Source organism: Enhydra lutris, unplaced genomic scaffold (assembly GCF_002288905.1).
Source record: "Enhydra lutris kenyoni isolate GAN:26980312 unplaced genomic scaffold, ASM228890v2 scaffoldscaffold32, whole genome shotgun sequence".
Lineage (NCBI taxonomy): Eukaryota > Metazoa > Chordata > Mammalia > Carnivora > Mustelidae > Enhydra > Enhydra lutris.
The window spans coordinates 7,664-27,921 of NW_019154116.1; the positions used below are offsets into that span (position 1 = coordinate 7,664).

General features: G+C 46.9%; 1 protein-coding gene and 1 pseudogene across 1 annotated transcript in view; one reads left to right on the forward strand and one right to left on the reverse strand.

Annotated features, from left to right (window-relative positions):
- Nucleotides 1–220: 220 nt before the first annotated feature.
- Nucleotides 221–982, reverse strand: LOC111153387 (annotated as a pseudogene).
- Nucleotides 983–20,117: 19,135 nt separating this feature from the next.
- Nucleotides 20,118–20,258, forward strand: part of LOC111153403 (pleckstrin homology and RhoGEF domain containing G4B) — an 80,215-nt gene continuing 80,074 nt past the window's right edge. The window contains exon 1 of the mRNA XM_022512419.1: nt 20,118–20,223. Within this exon, the coding sequence (XP_022368127.1) occupies nt 20,185–20,223 (39 nt within the window). The 5' untranslated portion in view covers nt 20,118–20,184. The remainder of the gene's footprint in view (nt 20,224–20,258) is intronic.

The following is a 20,258-nucleotide window of genomic DNA, read 5'->3' on the forward strand; positions in this document are numbered from 1 at the left end:
TTCACAGCTGCCAATGACCCAGAAGTTATCAAAATGTAGTGACCACAAAGAGAGGAACTTGTGTCCCCAGGCAGGCCTCCCATATGCAGGTGCAGCCCCAGATGTGCAGGGACCCTGGACATCTGGGCCTCATAGTCTCCCTCAAGGGGACAGAAGAAGGAACCTGCTCTGATGGCTCCACTGGCAGCATCCCCTGATGGAAATGGGGTCAGCCCCTCACGTGTTCCTGGTGTCCCGGTGATTCCTGGTTCACAGCCATGTCTCTCAGCTTCTTCATAATGGGGGAGGGGGTGGTGGGTAGCCCAGCAGCTGCGGATCCCACAGATCCCCCAGGGACAGCCCAGCATCAGCAGGTCCCATGGGTCTGCCAGGACAGCCCAGCAGCTGTGGATACCACAGGTCCTCCAGGGGACAGCACAGCCACTGCAGGTCCCACGGGTCTTCCAGGGATAGCATCTTGGTGAGTTTGTGGTTGAGCAGATACCTGCTCAGGTGGCTCTTATCATGCCACATGGCCTCCATCCCATTGACCAGGTCGACCTCCATCGCATGGTGACAGGCCAAGGCCAGTCAGTGAACCTCCACCACCAATACCCCAAAAAAGGCCCCCATGTAGTAAATGTTGCCCTGATCCCTGGGGATGTGGGCCTGGGACTACGGCTGGCACTCGTAGCTGAAGTCCTTGCAGGCAGCCCAATAGAAACTGGGGTACAGGGTGCCAAAGAAGGGGGACAGGATCTCCACACCCATGTGGTCACAGAACTTCAGGTCTACGCCTGCACACCAAGTTGTCCAACTCGAAGAGGAAGTGCTACTCGCAGAAGCAGCTGACCATCACCATGTGCTGCATGGACACATCCTGCCAGTGTGGGGCACCAGAGACCTTGAGGACCACCACCCTCCAGCCCTCCCGGTGAGGACACAAGGGCCCGGCAGCCAGCTGGTTGGTGAAGATATAGTAGGTGACCCTGTGTCTCACCATGAAGACCACTATCTTTCAGCCCTCCCGGAAGGGCACATGGAACCAGCAGCCAGCTGGTCAGTGAAGATGTAGTAGGTGACCCCGTGTCCCACCATGGAGGGCTTCTCCATTGTCTGCAAGAACAGGTCCAGGAAGCTATAGGGACAGGAGACAGGGTGTGAGGAGGTTCATTGCCAGAGGCTGACAGCAGGACCCCAGAGCTGGGGGCTGTGAACATGTACACCTTCTTCAAGGGGGCAGGCTCTGGGCTATTTTAAGCAACAGCCACTCTCCCAGCCTGTCCTGAGTGAGTCTGCCCATGGGGCCTCCCTACCTTCTGCTCCCAGAGATGGGGGCCATCAGTACCCCACCTTACAAAGGGGACCCTAAGGCTTAGAAGGTTGGAAACCCATGCAGCCCTACATTTAAGTGGGGGGAAAGCTCACACACACCCAACAGGCATGAGCCAGGTCATCAGGGGGCAAATTGAGGCTCAGCCAATGGGGAAACAAGCCAGATGTGAAGCAGGAGGAGAGAACCATGCTCCTGGCAGAGGCACAGCATACGCAAAGGCTTGGATTCCAGCCTGAGACACCTGTGGGAAACCACACTGCTGGGTGCCCACAGAAGGGAGGGTCTATTCTATTCTATTTAGAAATCCTTATTTATTGAGGCTCCCAAGGTTAAGTTCTCTTTGTCCTGTGATTTCATCACAGTTTTATTTTCTTTGTCTAAAAGGTTTGAAATCTGGCTTCCTTGGTCATTTCTGTAGACATCGGTTTCATTATTGGGCCTCCATGTGCACATCACTACACTTTGGGTTTTTTCCTCCTATTATTCTCTCTCATGTCAATTTCATTCTTAGCCCCGAGGTTAGAACCTTGGACCAAGGAAAATATCTTCCTCCCCTTCAATGGAATACAGAATGCAACACATATCCTCACTGTATTAGAAATGCATATATAAGAAAAACCTCACTGTATGTTGTACGACAAAAGATACTGACCTAAGTAATTTTGGAAATGAGTGGAATATTTTGATTAAGGAGAAATATACTGTATATACACAGTGGACCTATTTGATAAGTTCTTTCCCATAAGAGTGGTAGCTAACAGTTCTGAAAACACCACGTCTGTATTTGAAACAGGGCAACGAGTTAAATGAACAGCAGGTGGGAGCCAAGTTTGTCGCTGTTGGAGTAGGCGCTACCGATCAGCAAAGGGAGAAGATGGCAATATCCACGTGATGATGGGCCAGGTTGGAGATACCAGTATAAACTCATCTTTAGCTTAATATGGACACAGCAGTTCCACATAGAAATCTTTAACTAGGTGTGTTTACAAAGGTTGAAGTACATGCTGCCTTTTATTATCCGCTGAGCACACTCAGTTCCCACAGGTGAGACTTCGATACCATTCTCTAATAAGAGGAACCAGGGCCTTTGAAGAAATTGCTGACACTAGGACTAAGTAAATATAGAAGCAGGGATAATCTTGAAGTATCAGAAAGGAAGGAAATACCAAGAAAAACCCCCACAAAGATAGAACGATGTCAAAGGGAAAGTGCAGCTAGTGGAAAGCCCTCCCAATAGCCAGGCAGGAATGAACCAGCCAAACCAAACACTGCAGCGCTAGAGTATAACCACCGAGCCTCAAATGACTGCTCTGGTGTCCACGCTAGTAAAAATCAGTGATTAGTTAAAAAGGAATCTACAGGCCCCAAAGTGGAGTTATTCATGTTAAGAGACCCAGATCAGCAAACCAAGACTTACTACCTAACCTAACTGCAGTTTCACACATACACACTCCATGTAACCTCTAACCACTCAACCTGAGAAATGGTCCCTTCTGGTCCCCTTAGGATAGTGACTTTGCCAAAAACAGTGCATCCTTTGCTAATACTTTCCTTTTTTCAATGCCTTCTCTGCCTTTTAAATTACTTGGCTTATTAACAGATTACATAGTTTTGTTTTGTTTTGTTTTTACAAATGGGTTGAATAGACTTCTCTTAATAGAATTCCAAATAACAGATCCAGATATTCTGCTATCCATCAAGGGGGAGAGCTAACTCCCTCTCCCACCGTGTGGCTTCCACATAGTGTCTTCCTGCTCAAGAAGACACTGTATGCACATGGAAAAGAGGAACTCATAGTGGGGAAGTGCGACCAACACTGCCTCAGCCAGATGACCAATGTTAACAAGGGCAACGACAAGTGACCTCCAGAGCACATTCCCTTGATACAAAGTGATGAAAGAGCACTTCAGTCTGGTCATGAGGAAAACACCATAAATCTGAATGCAGAACTTTTTACCAAATACCTGACCAGTCTCCACAATACTGCCAAGGCCATCAAAACAAGACAAGTCTGGGAGACTGTCACAGCCCAGAAGAGCCTAAAGAGACATGAGGACCACATGTCACATGGCACATTGTTTTGGGATCCTGGATCAGGAGAAGGTAGAACAGAAGGAACCTGAATAAAGTATGGTCTTTACTAAATAATAACATATCAATATTTGTTCAGTAATTGTGAAAATTCTGAGGAAAAACAGAGAGTAGAAATTAAAGGTCAAATAAGAAAAACCTATTGCATCAGATTGGAAACCTAGAGGAAATGGGTGATTTCCTAGTAAAAATACACTTTGACAAAATGAACCCCAAAATAAGGAAAAAACAAGCAGACCAATTAACTATCCAGGGTCTCTTCCTCTTGCTGGCTCTCCCCTCACTGCTCCGGGGTTTTCCTCTCCTGGAACAGAGAAAGAACAGGGACAGAACTGTTCGGGAGCTCCCCTGAGACCTGACTCCACCATCCTGTCTCCCCCAGCCATGGCCCTCCTGTGAGTAAAGTGTGCATGGGAAGTCTCAGGGGTTGTCAATCCTGATGTCACCCAGCACTTTGGATAGCAAGGAACTAGACACACTCACTGAAGTAAAATAAATTAACATCTTTTTTTTTTAAGATTTTTATTTATTTGACAGACAGAGATCACAAGTAGGCAGAGAGGCAGGCAGAGAGAGGAGGAAGCAGGCTCCCCGAGGAGCAGAGAGCCCGATGTGGGGCCTGATCCCAAGACTCTGGGATCATGACCTGAGCCAAAGGCAGAGGCTTTAACCCACTGAGCCACCCAGGTGCCCCTAAATTAACATCTTTTAGTGATAGAAATACATTAACACTTGCAAGAGGCAAGTCAAGACTGGGTTTCGACCTGGCAGGCCCAAGGCCTCACAATTTCACAGTGTGACCTGGATCATCTCCAACCCTCCATCCTGCTAAGTGCTCTGGGGAGGCCCCATTCCCAGGCACAGTCTCTCTCACTGCATATGGGGTCTCCCACAACTCCGGGCTGACATCCACTCACCATCCATTCTACTGGAAAGGGTTTCTCTCTCTCTTGGGTTCCATGAAGTCATGGACTTAAGTGTCTTTAGCCTGGCTTGGGTCACGCTCTCATCCTTGAAGCCATCAGAGCACCCAGAGGACAGAGCATGGGGTTGGGTAGACTTGGATCATACGTCCATCTTCAGGGTGGGGGGAATGTGGGGTCTGCCCTCTGGAACTGTTTGGGTGGGAGGCAGGTGAGATGATGTGTTTGCCAAAGGGAAGCTTAGGTGCTGGAGTTGTGCGTAAGAACAGATGCTGAGCTGAGAAAGCTGCATATCCCACCTCACTGGCGGTGACTACACGGCTGTGGAATCTGAAGCCCAAGGAATGAAGGGGTGCACTTAGAGTCAGCAGCTCAACCGCCCATCCAGTGCTCTTCCTGTCCTTCCCCATCCAGTGCTCTTCCTGTCCTTCCACGATGGCCAGACACTCTTTCAATGGCTGAAAAAGCAACTTTGCTTTTGGTGGGAAACTCAAGACTCCTGCCTTGGGCACTGGGTCCTCGTATCTCAGAGACTGGAAGGCACACAGACCTCACTCATGTCCCTGGGAGGAGTCACTCCTACCCCCACACACACATTAATCACCCAACTCCAGGGAACAAACTGGCTCATTTTCAGTCTCTTCTCTCTCCTTTACAAAAAGCAGAGAGCAAACGTGAGGATGGTCAGGAAATTATTGTTCAGTGAAGCCGTGGGAGACTCAAGGATTTTTCCACAACACAGAATCCACAGTGGGCAGGCTGCGGTCCCTAGGTCATGCTCGTGGATCTCCAAGACAATGTAACCTCAATGAACAACTGCACACTGGAAGACACAGTTGCTCCTACATCCTTGCTTCTTAATGAATATGTGTATCAAAGGTTTACATTACAGTCGGGAAGCCAAAGGACTACAAGGCCAGTCAGCTATATGGCTGTTGTGGCCAAGGCCAAATTCATGGGATATAGATTCATGGAATACAGAGAAATAGAAATATCCAATATTAAGAATACAGAGGATAATTGAAGGGAAAATTAAAAATAATAGAACCTAAAGAACCTATGGTATAGTATCAAGAGCTCTAATATATGGACAACTAGATTTCTTGAAGAAGAGGTGAGAGAAAATGAGGCAGGAAGAAAATTTGATTAGTTTATGGTCAAATCATCCCAATTTTGGTAAAGAATTTAAAAAAGAGACTTAACTACCAATATTGCAGGCATTTTAAAATTTGAGGGTATTTTTGAATAATTCTATGCTAATAAATTAAAACTTTTAAATGGGGTAGACAAATTCTTAGAAAAAATAAAATAACTCTCTCTTCGCAGATGATATGATATCTTATATGGAAAATCTGAAAGACTCCACGCCCAAACTACAAGAACTCCTACAGCAATTCAGTAATCTGGCAGGATACAAAATCAATGTACAGAAATCAGTTGCTTTCTTATACACTAACAATGAAAATATAGAAAGGGAAATTAGAGAATCAATTCCACTTACTATAGCACCAGAAACCATAAGATACCTTGAAATAAACCTAACCAAAGAGGTTAAGGATCTGTACTCAAGGAACTACAGAACACTCATGAAAGAAATTGAAGAAGACACAAAAAGATGGAAGACCATTCCATGCTCATGGAGCAGAAGAAAAAACATTGCTTAAATGTCTATACTGCCCAGAGCAATCTATACTTTCAATGCCATCCCAATCAAAATTCCACGAGCATTTTTCAAAGTGCTGGAACAAATAATCCCAAAATTTGTATGGAACCAGAAGAGACCCTGAATTGCTAAGGAAATGTTGAAAAAGAAAAACAAAACTGAGGGCATCATGTTGCCCGATTTCAAGCTTTACTACAAAGCTGTGATCACCAAGACAGCATAGTACTGGCACAAAAACAGACATATAGACCAGTGGAACAGAGAAGAGAGCCCAGATATGGACCCACAACTCTATGGTCAAATAATCTTTGACAAAGCAGGAAAAACATACAGTGGAGAAAAGACAGTCTCTTCAATAAATGGTGCTGGGAAAATTGGACAGCTATGTGTAGAAGAATGAAGCCTGACCATTCTCCTACACCATACACAAAGATAAACTCAAAATGGATAAAAGACCTCAACATGAGGCAGAAATCCATCAGAATCCTAGAGGAGAACACAGGCAGTAACCTCTTCAACATCGGCCACAGCAACTTCTTTCAAGATATGTCTCCAAAGAAAAAGGGAAATGATCTTTTGGGACTTCATCAAGATCAAAAGCTTCTGCACAGCAAAGGAAACAGTCAACAAAACAAAGAGACAACCCATGGAATGGAAGAAGATATTTGCAAATGACAATACAGACAAAGGGCTGACATCCAAGATCTATAAAGAACTCCTCAAACTCAACACACACAAAATAGATAATCATGTCAAAAAATGGGCAGAAGACATGAATAGACACTTCTCCAATGAAGACATACAAATGGATAACAGACACATGAGAAAATGTTCATAGCAGTCAGGGAGATTCAAATCAAAACCATGTTGAGATACCACCTTACACCAGTTAGAATGGCCACAACCAACAAGACAATAAACAACATGTGTTGGAGAGGGTGTGGAGAAAGGGGAACCCTCTTACACTGTTGGTGGGAATGCAAGCTGGTGCAGCCACTCTGGAAAACAGTGTGGAGATTCCTTAAGAAATTAAAACTAGAGCTTCCCTCTGACCCTGCAGTTGCACTACTGGGTTTTTACCCCAAAGATACAGATGTAGAGAAAAGAAGGGCCATTTGTACCCCAATGTTCATAGCATCAATGGTCACAATCGCCAAACTGTGGAAAGAGCCAAGATGCCCTTCAATAGACGAATGGATAAGGAAGATGTGGTCCATACACACAATGGAATATTTTGTCTCCATCAGAAAGTATGAATACCCAACTTTTGTATCAACATGGATGGGACTGGAAGAGATTATGCTGAGTGAAATAAGTCAAGCAGAGAGAGTCAATTATCATATGGTTTCACTTACCTGTGGAGCATAAGGAATAACATGGAGGACATTGGGAGATGGAGAGGAAAAGTGAATTTGGGGAAATCAGAGGGGGAGATGAACCATGAGAGACTGTGGACTCTGAAAAACAAACTGAGGGTTTTGGAGGGGAGGGGTGGGGAGGTTGGGTGAGCCTGGTGGTGGGTTTTAGGGAGGACACATATTGCATGGAGCACTGGGTATGGTGCATAAACAGTGAATTCTGGAACACTGAAAAATAAAATTAAATTTTTTTTTAAAAATCCTAAAGAGTTTAAAACAAAAAAAAAAAAATAAAATAACTCAAACACAAATAGCAAATCAAAAAGTCTTATAACCCTAAAAAACAAAACAACAACTAAATCAATCATCAAAAGTCATTTGTCTAGAAAGACTCCCAGGCTCAGATGCTCCCCTGGGAAGTTTATCAAACACCTAAGGGACAAACAATTCCAATGTTACATAAACTCTTCTAAGGAACAGAAAATGAAAGAATAGATCTTAACTTATTTTGTAAGATAAGCATAAATATTGATATTAAAAGTTGACAGTGAGAGACTCGAACAAGGAAAGAATAGTACGGGTCATGCGTGAGCACAGGCACAGAAATTCTCACTTAGTACACCCGGGCAGGGAACGTGGAACAATGCCAATATATCGTGATCAGTAGGGTTTATCCCAGAATGCAGGGCTAGTTTAACATTGTAAAATCAGTACTATACTCCACATATCAACAGATTAAAGGAGGGAAAAAAGCCCTAACTTCATCTCCATGGCAGCAGAAAAAGCATTTGGAATTGGTCATCTTCGGGAAGACTTCGGCCTTACGGTAGAGCTGGAGGTGCACATACCCACCAGGTCTGCTCCAGGACATGCTCCTTGGTACAAGAACGTTCATGGCAACACTATTCTCAGTGACCAAGAAGTGCAGATGACACAGGTGTGTACCAGAGGACAGTGAACAGGTGTGGAGTTTCTCACTATGGAGACCTGCACAGAATGACAGGAGGAAGGGACCGAAGCTCTGTGTGTTCACAGACACGTGCGAACTCAGAACCGCATCCATCTGTGAATCTCACAAACACGACGTAGGAGCTCTCCAGGCCAGGAGACCCAAACTACCGTGCAGCTGTGCGTGTGGGTGGCACGGGGACATCCCCCATCAGGGCAAAGATGGTCTCAGAGTGGGAATGGCGTGAGGGAAAAAAAGGGCTTCAGAGGCATTTCAGACACTCGGTACCCTAACGTGAGTGATGGTAAACAGAGGAGATTATGCAGGGATCTATATTTTCCTTTGATCCTATGACAGGTCACAATAGAAGAGAAAAAAATAACTAAGAGGAAACAAAACAGGACCCTCAACTTGAACCCTGGGAGCTGAGTCTGCATAGTCAGGACTTGAGCGCTCTTTGTGTTTCTTCAGGATAGAATCCACTTCCTCTGTTGGACCACCCACCCGGGCCGGACTGCAAAGGCCTCTTGCCACACCACTCTGCCCCTGCACCTGCCAGCCCGAGGTCAGGCCCGGGGAACACAGAGGGCCTGAGGAGGCCCTCGCACCCACAACCGTCCATCTGGGACGTGGCATTTCCACCCACTACCGCGACCTCGGTTCACTTGCTCAAGTCTCTCTGTCAGAGACGGCATCAGCTGGCCTCCTGCCTAGGCTGAGCTTAGCAGATGGTGTATGTTGGTCCCACTAAACTGAGGTAACGGTTGGAACACCCAGCAGAGACTCCATTTCTGCCACACGTCCCGCACTGTGGGTGCTCTTAGGGGACAGAGGATGGGTGCAGCCCTCCTGAAGCCAAAGCCTCATGGGGAAGGCAGACGTTACCGTGACAGCCACAGGAATGACGTGCAGAGCTGCACAGGACAAGGCTACCTGTGGCTGCAGGGAGAGCCTTTCAAAGGGCCCCAGATTGGCTAGAGAGGTGGGGTGGGGCGTGCTTGGCAGAGGGAGGGTTTCAGGTGAGATCTGCAGATGAGCAGGAGTTGGGCGAGGGGTGGCCAGGAGTGCAAATTCCCTGTGGGTACAGCGTATGACTGATCTGTGGCTCTAGGAGCATTTTCACTTGTCTCCGGCCCCTCACACTCCACTAAAGGCAGCCAAAACCAGCTCAGACCTGACTTAGGGGTGGTGGACAACTTCTGTAGGAGTGGGAGATGGGTCAGCCCTCAAGAATGTTCTTGAAGCCCTGACCTGGCTGACATATGGTGGCCAGGACTGAAGGGTCTGAGCCCACACCAGGGTTTGCTTTCTCAGGGGCTCTCCATGTCCTCAGCGGCAGGTTCCCCCAGTGTGCCGTAACACACAGGAGGCCCTCCCTGCTCTGAGATAGCTCGCATTCCAAGGCTGACTGGATGTTTGCCTTCACGGGAGGGGAGGGCCTGAGTCTCTCTTTGTCAGAGTAAAATCCTGAGAACAATGGAATGTGTGTGAGCAGACGGTTGCCCACATCTGCCACTGAGTTCCCTGGAGGGGCAAAGGGTTTGCAGGGTCGGAACAGGTGGATTTTCTAAACCCTCTCTTTATATTTGGTTTTCACTACTTCTGAACTGGAAACAATTTGTTTTTATTTTTTATTTTTTTAAAGATTTTATTCTTTATTTATGTATTTATGTGTATGTTTATTTATTTGACAGAGAGCGAGCGAGAGGGAGAGTAAAGCAGGGGGAGGAGCAAAGGGAGAGGGAGTAGGAGAAGCAGGCTCCCTGCTGAGCAGGCAGCCCCGTGCTGCGGGACTCCCAGGACCCCGGGGATCACGACCTGAGCAGATGCTAAACCAAGTGAGCCACCCAGGCACCCTGAACTGGAAACAATCTTAATTCCTGTGCTCCGTGATTGTTCTGAGGGGTATGGTTCCTCTGGGTTTCTCAGAAGAATTAGCAAATTAACACATTAGAAACTTCCTACATGTCAAAGATTTTTATCTCAATGGTATTTACTTAAATATGAAATGCTGGTTGAGGAAAAAAACAGCAAAACCTTCAACAGAAGAGACTCTTTCATCTTTGTTTTCCTGCTTTGGCCTCAATGAGCAAAGAGTGGAGAGTTTTCCGAAAAGCAGACTGTGGAGGGCCAGGACATACGGGTTTCTGCTCAGGGTCCCATGTGAACTGTGAAGGGGCTGTCCGGGATACAAGAGCCGGTGCCCAGCCTGCTCCGTGACCTGTGCATGGGGTCAGCCAGCCAGCACCGCCTGGAGAACCGGGACAGCCTCACAGCAGAAGTCCTGCTCTGGGTATGAGCTCCCTGCCTCTCTGTGCTGCTGTGTCCTGAGGGTGGTCACAGCCATTTGGCCAGTTTCTGATATTTAGGGACTGTGGAAACATTCATCTGGAAAGTTGATATTTTCTGTTACTATATTCCTTTACTGTAACTTATCAGAAAAACAAGGGGTTGAGATAAAAAGAGATGAACTATCCAGACGTCAAATTTAAGTGGTGTCTATAAAATAGAAAATATGAAAAGTTACAGTCTTCTACAGACAAGTGAATGAAGAAGGGCAGAATTCATACCCAGTTTGGATCTTAGAGCATGCTCAGAAATCTCTCTTTATTTGAGACTTCTTAATATTCAAACAACAGAACCTAAATGCTCACAAAGTAAAGGCCAAACCGCAGCTGTGGCCCAAAGCCCCCCAAGGCCCTGACCCTTAATGGTGGAGTCTCCTGGTGCTGTCAGCAGGGGAGACCCAGCCCACTCACCAGATACTTCCTCTTCCTGCCATAGAAGGCCAATGTAGAGCCATAGGTCATCTCCCCAAGGACATCCCAAAGCCACACAGGCCATGACCCCAGCCCCCACACTACCCCTTTGTAGTCCCAGAATACACTGCGCTCATCCGGCCTCAGGGCTGCTGTGCCTGCTGCTCCCTCTGTGCGGTGGGCCTGACCACTAACAACTGGGCAGCGAGCCCTTCCTTTAGCCTGACATGTCTACAGCTGGGTCCCAGCCCTGCCCTTCTCTATCTTGTCCCCTCTTGGTGACTCTCAAAAGTCAGTCTGTCCTTCAGGAAACAAATGGAGAGGTGCTGGGGCTGGGGGGTAGGGAGAGGGTGGTGGGGGATGGACACTGGGGAGCGTGTGTGCTGTGGTGAGTGCTGTGACGTGTGTAAGACTGGGTATTCACAGACCTGTACCCCTGGGGCAAATAATACATTTTATATCAATAAAAAAACCCTTACTCTGTCTTTTGTTTGGTTGGGCATCTCTGTCACTGGGATGTGAGGGCTCGGCGGGCAGGGCTCGCCTCCGGGCGTGTCCAGCTCAGCGTCCAGAGCGCATCAGGTGCACAGAAGAGGGCGCCTCCCTCCTCTCTCTGCTGCTTCCCTGCGAGGCCGACCTCAGGGACGTCCCGATGTGGGCTAATGAACGAGCAGCATCCACCCCTCCACAAACACACTTCCTTCAGCTTGCTGCTGTGTGCATGTCCTTTATCTTGGGAGATAAAGGTTAAAAACTCCAAGGACTGTTGAGGCCATCTGGTCCAGCGCACAAGATGCCTAAGTTAGGGGAGGAAGGCCAGCAGTGTGAGAGAGCCTGCAGGAGAAAGGAGACCAGGGGGAAGGCACCAAGGGCTGATCCAGATGGGACCCTCCCTCCCAGAGCCTGGCCCTGCCGCAGGGCACACAGGTGCTCCGCAAGCGCACCCCAGCCCCACGCAGGCTTCCCTCGCTGGCGAACGGGACTCTCACTCAGAGAATTTCCACCATCCCCTGGGTGCACAGCATTCTGCCACGAGGGGGGCTCCCTGAGCACGGTCCCTGCGTGGAGGCCGGCAGTGCAGGCTGCTACTTTATGGGGTTCTCCTCGGATACATGCACCATCCATCCCGGTCACTGGGACACCCACTCAGAGGTTTCACATGTGATGCTTGCCTGGGACCAGCCTAGTTCCCAAGATAATCTCCGATTAAGACTTTGACTGAAAGCAGAAGCAAATGTAGAACCCAAGCTGGGAATTGAAACCGGCTTCTGCCATGAACCCAGCCTCTGGCAGCCTCCAGAGCGGGCAGCTCAGCTTCTTGCCCGCGTCTTGGGTCACTGTGTGCAAGACCACACAGAGGAAAGGCGGCACAGGCGCTGAGTGCCCACAGGGGGATCTGACCAGACATTAGACTGTGTGTGACCTCGCACCACGATTCTACGCTTTCACAGCCTGGGCGTGTGCGGAGAAACAATCCGGAGCCTCTGGGTCTACCGAAGCGACACACACCATCTCACCGTTCTGATCCTTTCCTACTCAACACGGCCTTTGAGGCTTCTCCGTGTTCATTCGTTTCATATGCTGAGCTCCTTTCTGTAAGTGAGCCATGCGCTCCGCTGTCCCCCCGTTGTTGGACACTCAGGGCTGGCCTGACAGTGCTACAGTGAGGGCTTGCTGAACCCCTAGAAACTGCCAGTGTTCCTCTCCGGTGTGTGCCCGCCTTCTCGGGATTTGCTGACCATGAAGTTTCTTTGCCACTTCCACGGACACTCACCACCACCAACTCTCAGCAGACACCAAACCCTGGGGATTTTTAGGCCACACTATTTAAAAATATTAAATGTTTTAGCTTGATATTGTATTTTATAAAAACTATTTTTGGGGGGCACCTGGGTGGCTCAGTGGGTTAAAGCCTCTGCCTTCGGCTCAGGTCATGATCCCAGAGTCCTGGGATCAAGCCCCACATCAGGCTCTCTGCTTAGCGGGGAGCCTGCTTCCTCCTCTCTCTCTCTGCCTGCCTCTCTGCCTACTTGTGATCTCTCTCTGTCAAATAAATAAATAAAATCTTAAAAAAAAAAAACTATTTTTAACTTTAAATATTTTTAGGCCTTACCTACTTGGGTAAGTGACAGATATGAGAGTCTGTCTACACTTATATTTTCCTAATTACTAGAAAGAATGAATATTTTTTTGTTTATTAATCATTACAGTTTAGTGTTTTGAAATGCCAGTTCTCAACCTTTGCCTAATTTCCCATGAGACTGTCTCTCTCTGTCTCACTTTTTTTTTCTTTTTTAGTTTTTAACAACTCTTTTTGTGTTCTGGGTCCTGATCACTACTTGACTACAACAGATTGAAACATACCCATTTTGTGGATTATCTTTTAAATTCATCCTCCTCATGTCCATGGATAGGAATTTAAATTAATTTAATCTTCACGTAGTCAAGTATGTCAGCATTTTATTCACAGTCCGTGCTTTGTGCATTTATCAAATTATCAAATACTTCCCTATCCCAATTTCACCACAATCTTCTTTTTTTCAGTTTTAAGGTTTTGCTTCTCATAATCTGTTCTTCTATTTGCAATTTATTTTTGTTTTTTATTTTTTTAAGATTTTATTTATTTATTTGACAGAGAGAGAGAGAGCACAAACAGGGGGAGCTGCAGGGAGAAAGAGGGAAGCAGGCCCCCACTGAGCAGAGAGTCTGATGCGGGGCTTCATCCCAGGACCCTGAGATCATGACCTGAGCCGAAGGAAGAGGCTTAACCTACTGAGCCACCCAGGCATCCCTGCAATTTATTTTTAGTGAGGTAATACTCACATAGAATTCACCATTTCAGCCCATCTTAAAGTGTACAGTTCAATGATATTCAGTAAATTTATGTGTAATGCAACCATCACCACCATCTGGCTCCAGAGCATTGCCCATACAAGACAAATTGTATTCCTGGAGCATTAACCCCCGCCAACCCCCATCTCTGTGGATTTGTCCACTCCAGATATATCACATACATAGAATCATACAGTAAGTATGTGGCCTTTGTGTCTGGTTTCTTTCCACTCATAAAATGTTTCTAACGCTCATCCATGTTGTAGCGTGAATCAATATGTGCTTTCTTTCCACGACTGAAGGATATTCCACTGTATGGATCTACCATGTTTCCTTTATTGATTCATCTGTGGATAGAAATTGGATTGTTTCTACTTTTTGGCAATTGTGAAGAGTTTTGCTACAAACACCTATGTACAAGTATTTCTGCTAATTTATATTTTCATTTCTCTTGGGTATGTACCCAGGAACGGATCCTCGGCCACAGGGCAATCTATGTTTAACTTTTTAGTAAATGCCCAACTTTCCCACAGAGGCTGAAGAATGCTACATTTCCAAGAGCAATGTACAAGTGTTCTAATTTCTCTATACCCTCACATATAATTTTTATTCATCCTCCCCTTTTTAAAACAGTCCTGGCGAGGTATCTCACTGTGCTTTTGATTCACACATCCCCAGTGATTAACAGCGCTGAGCGTCTTTTCATGTGCTTCTTGACCCTCTGTTTATCTTCTTTGGAGAAAGGTCTATTTAAGTCCTCTGTCTGTTGTTTACCTGGATTGTTTGTTGAGCTAAGGAATTCTTTATATACTCTGGATACTAATCCCTTATTGAAAATAAGACTCCCAAATATTTTCTCCCATTCTGTGTGTAGTCTTCACTTTCTTGATGTGTGCTTTGATGTACAAAAGTTTCAAATTTTTATGAAGTCCAATTTATGTATTTTTTTCTTATGTAGCTTATGTTCTTTGGAGTCGTAGCTAAGAAACCCCTGCCAAATCCAAGGTCATGAAGATTTATCCCAATTTTCTTCTAAAAATTTCATAGCCTTAGCTCTTGCATTTAGGTCCTTGATCCATTTGGGTTAGTTTTTAATACGGCATGAAGTAAGGGTCCAATTTCATTCTTCCATATGTGGATGTCCAGTTTTACCATCAACATTTGTTGAAAATACTGTCCTTTCCCATTGAATGTTCTTGTCATCTTTGTTAAAAATCATTTAATCATATATGTAAATGTTTGTTTCTGGGCTCTCTATTCTGTTCTATTCATCTCTGTCTGTCTTTATATCAGAACCAACCTATGGGAGTTTTCATTACTGTAGCTTTGCAGGTAATGTGAGTCCTCCAACTATGTTGTGCTTCCAACTTTTTTTTTTCAAAATTGCAGCAATGGCCACAGTCGCCAAACAGTGGAAAGAACCAAGATGCCCTTCAACAGATGAAAGGATAAGGAAGATGTGGTCCATATGTACTATGAAGTATTATGCCTCCATTAAAAAGGATGAATACCCAACTTTTGTATCAACATGGACAGGACTGGAAGAGATTATGCTGAGTGACATAAGTCAGGGAAGTTGCAAAGTATAAGACGAATACACACAAATCAATTGTGTTTCTATACACCAGCAATGAATAATTTAAAAGTGAAATTAAGAAAATAATTCTATTTAGAATAGCATCTAGTAGAATTACTTAGGACTAAATCTAATTTAGGAAGTAAAAGACTTGCATGCCAGAAACTACAACACGTTGTTGAAAGAAAGTAGAGATGACCTATTAAATGGAAAACATAGCATGTCCATGGATAGGAAGAGTTAACTACATCAAAATGTCAGTGCTACCCAAAGTGATCTACAGATTCAACATGATTCCTATCAAACATCAACAGCGTTTTGTTTTGTTTTGTTTTTCAAAGATGGAAAACTGGTCCTCAAATTCATATGAAATTGCAAGTGTCCCCTAATAGCAAAAACAATTGGGGTAAATACCCAGTAGTGCAAATGCAGGGTCATAAGGTAGCTCTATTTTTAATTTCTTAAGGAATCTCCACACTGTTTTCCAAAGTGGCTGCACCAACTTGCATTCCCACCAACAGTGTAAGAGGGTTCCCCTTTCTCCACATCCTCTCCAACACACGTTGTTTACTGTCTTGTTGGTTGTGGCCATTCTAACTGGTGTAAGGTGGTATCTCAACATGGTTTTGATTTGAATCTCCCTGATGGCTAGTGACGTTGAACATTTTTTCATGTGTCTGATAGCCATTTGTATGTCTTCATTGGAGAAGTGTCTGTTCATGTCTTCTGCCCATTTTTTGACATGATTATCTATTTTGTGTGTGTTGAGTTTGAGGAGCTCTTTATAGATCTTGGATGTCAGCCCTTTGTCTGTACTGTCATTTGAAAATATCTTCTTCCATTCCATGGGTTGCCTCTTTGTTTTGTTGACTGTTTCCTTTGCTGTGCAGAAGCTTTTGATCTTGATGAAGTCCCGAAAGATCATTTCCCTTTTTCTTTGGAGACATATCTTGAAAGAAGTTGCTGTGGCCGATGTTGAAGAGGTTACTGCCTGTGTTCTCCTCTAGGATTCTGATGGATTCCTGCCTCATGTTGAGGTCTTTTATCCATTTCGAGTTTATTTTTGTGTATGGTGTAAGACAATGATCGAGTTTCATTCTCCTACACATAGCTGTCCAATTTTCCCAGCACCATTTATCAAAGAGACTTTCTTTTCTCCACTGTATGTTTTTTCTTGCTTTGTCAAAGATTATTTGACCATAGAGTTGTGGGTCCATATCTGGGCTCTCTACTCTGTTCCACTGGTCTATATGTCTGTTTTTGTGCCAGTACTATGCTGTCTTGGTGATCACAGCTTTGTAGTAAAGCTTGAAATCGGGCATCGTGATGTCCCCAGTTTTGTTTTTCTTTTTCAACATTTCCTTAGCAATTCAGGGTCTCTTCTCGTTCTTAGGGAGAAAGTTTTCAGTCTTTCACCATTGTGAATGATGTTAATTGGGTTTTCCACAAATACTGTTTCTCGTGTCGAAGAATTTTCTCTCTAATTATCATTTTCTGAGAGCTTTTTTCTTGAGATGGTGTTGGATTTTTTAAAATATCTTTCCTGTGTCAATCAAGATAAACTTCCTGCCCCACATTGTTCAGTTATAGTGATGTACTCCACCATGTTTTACCTGTGGAGCCACCTTTGCATTCCTGGGATCAATCTCACTTATTCATGTAACCCTCTAATGTGCTGTTGGATTCTATTTGCTAAAATTTTGTTGGAATTATTTCCATCTTCAGACATTTATCAGGGATGTTGGCCTGTAGTTTTCTTGTGATGTCTTTATCTGGCTTTGGGATCAGAGATGCTGTTCTCATAGAATGAATTAGAAACTATTCCCTCCTCTTCAGTTTTTTGGAAGAATTTGAGGAGGCACATCTACTCTTACTTACAACCTCTAAATGTGGGCATATTCCCATCTCAGTCGTGGCCCCTCTTCCCTTCTGTCTGCACATTCGGTCTCTCCTTCAAACACACCCATGTGTGGGCATTTCCAGCTCTGTGTTTCAGCCAGACCTCTGACCTCTGTTCTCAGCCCAACACAGCTAACAGATGTCTCAGTGTCAACATGCCTTCTCCTCCCTAGCCTGCTTCTTCCTGAATCTCTCCCACTGCAGTAAAGGCGACCAAACTTCTGACCTGCTGATCAGGCCCCAAATCCTTGAATTGCTGTTTTGGTGCTGATTCTTAACTACAGACACCAGAATCTATTGTAGCTAATTTAAGCAGGATGGGATGTACTATAAGATATTAGGGAGATTATAGCATCTGTGCGAGGGTCAGGTAAACAGGAACATCCAGAAATGTTGGAGAAAAACCCAACCATACTCGAGGACTGTTTTAGGCAACCTCCCCACAGTCCTGTTTCCTTCCACTCAGAACCACAGCTGCCAGGGATGAGGCCCAAACTGCCCCAAATGAACCAAACCCCTTCACTGCCAATCTGCTAGAAGAGTCACTACTTCCTGTGGTTCCACATTTCGCGTGGTGCATGTGTTACCAAAACCAGGCATGTCTGCTCTGACCTACAGGATCTGAGACACGTGGTTTTGTGGTCTCCAGCTTCGACCTACAGGGAGTATGCTACTGGGGGCTGGCACAGGCCACTCTCCCGATCAGCTATGCTTTCCCTGATTCTCCAGGGATCCAGCTGTCAGCTGCTTCTCTCAAATCTCTCTGACTTTCCTGGGGCTGCTTCTCATAACCTCTGTCACTCCCACCTCAACCCAGCCCATCATTCTCACTGAGACTGTGGCAGTTGCTTACTGATGGGTCTCCCTGCCTAGACCAGCTGTGGGCTCCACACTGCAGCCAGGGGGACATGTTTGGAATGTAAATCAGACAATGTCACTTCCTTCCCAAACTCTCTCCACAGTGCTTTCTCACGACACTCAGAATAAAACAAAGTTCATTGCCATGACCTACTTATCCCTGCTGCATTTTCAATCCTGATCGCTCTGCATCTGCCCTTGTCACCATGCTCCCAGGTACAAAGCTTTCCTCAAGCACACCAGAACCATTCCCACCCCAGGGCAGGCCTTTGCACACATGAAGTAGCAAGCAGATCGCTTCCACACTCTCTTCTGGTCCCTGCATAGTCTTCTCTGTCAGGACCCCCTGCTTTATTGTGCTTTATTCTCTGTTCCTTGGTTTATTTGTCTCCCTCCATTGGAACATCAGACCCCCAGGGGTCTGACCCACTGACCCAAAGTCGGTGACTCATAAGTACTTCTGGAATAAATCAAGCCATTTCAGTAGTCCAAATTTTGGGGGAAAATTCTTAGAAAACACTTCTGACTCTATGGATACACAACAAAGAAGGACCTAGACTCTTAAAAACTTCTGCTGTCCCTGTGTAGGCTTTGCTTTCCCTCTGCACAATGGATGTGACAAAGTGGGCTTCACCTGTAGGCCCCAAAATCTCCAGTAAGAGTGAGATTCCAGGGCTGCACCCTGACCAGCCATCAGGGGAACTGTTGGCCTCCCCCTGAGGTCAGCTCCTGGACCCTAGAGAAGCTGACCTCAGGGACAAAGTCGTCTCCTCTGGAGGTGTGCCAACTTTCCCAAGTTCTGTCCTGGCAGGTGCTTTGGGACCACACAGGTTTGTAAAGAATGGCTCCTTTCCTGGAGCATCATGGGCAGGACTCCCACAGGGAGAGTAGGTGAGAGGAGGATGAGGCAGGGATGGTGGGGGCTTTGGGGACTGAAGGACACCCAGGTCCCCAAGCACTGAGACAGGCCTGGAGGTTCCAAGAAGCTGAGCTGATGAGAGAGGCAGGGGACAATCAGAAGAATTCAAAAAAGCCAGCGTGATGGGTAAAGGAGGCAACTCCTCCGTGCTTCCCTCAGCTTTAGTCCTTCTGTGACCTGTGGCCAGGAGCCTTCCGGTTCCAGCGCGGCTTCCTTCTCTGTACAACTGAAGTTTATCCCTGAATGAGCCCGTTTGTCCTGCATTGGGTGGGATGAACCAGTGCCCATGTTTCTAGTCAAGACACCGTGCAGGGTGAGAGATCAGCGGGTCCTTCTGTGAGACCCCCTCGCCCCCCACCAAGGAGGCTCTCCTGGCACCCCATCAGCCAATGTGCTCACTTGGACGGAAGAGAAAGCGAGTTCGGCTACGCCAGTGTAAACCAGATACCAGTCTGTTCACACTGGGGGAAACCAGTGGCTGATGGTCTTCCGGAACAGAAATCAGGGTCTGATGGGTCTACACTGGCGGAAATCCGACGCAGCGCCCCAGCCACTGGTCTGAGAATACAATCCCAGGTCCCCAGGATTCCTGAGAACAAAAGTAAAAGCAAACGCCGCGCCAATACCCGGCCTGGCTTCGGAGGGAGTAGCCCTGCGCCCCCGCCCCCATGACCGCCCAGGTGAGGGCACCTGCGCGCTGGGTGCGCCTGCGGGAGGTGAGAGCGGCGCCCCCTCCCCGCAGTCTTCCCAGACCCTCCGCCCCCCGCCCAGTGGAGGGGGTCTGCCCCGCGGGGAGGGCTCTGCGGGGCGGGGGAGGGGGTCTGCCCGGCCCGGAGCGCTCTGCGGGGGGAGGGGCCCTCCGCGGAGGAGGGGCGTTTTCCGGGGCGGGAGGTCCGCCCCTCCGGGGAGGGTCCCGGGCCGCCCGCGGGTCCCGTTCGCGCCTGGGGTCGGGCGGGGCAGGCGGGCGCCGGGAGCGGGGCGCGCGGGACAGTGGCCTTTATGGGAAAGTTTTCCTCCAAGGTCGGACAAAGGCGGTGCCACCATGGCTCGCAGCGCGGCGGACAAAGTCTCCGGCACCGAGGTAGGGTCCGGCGGGTGGGGCCGGGGTGGGGGGGG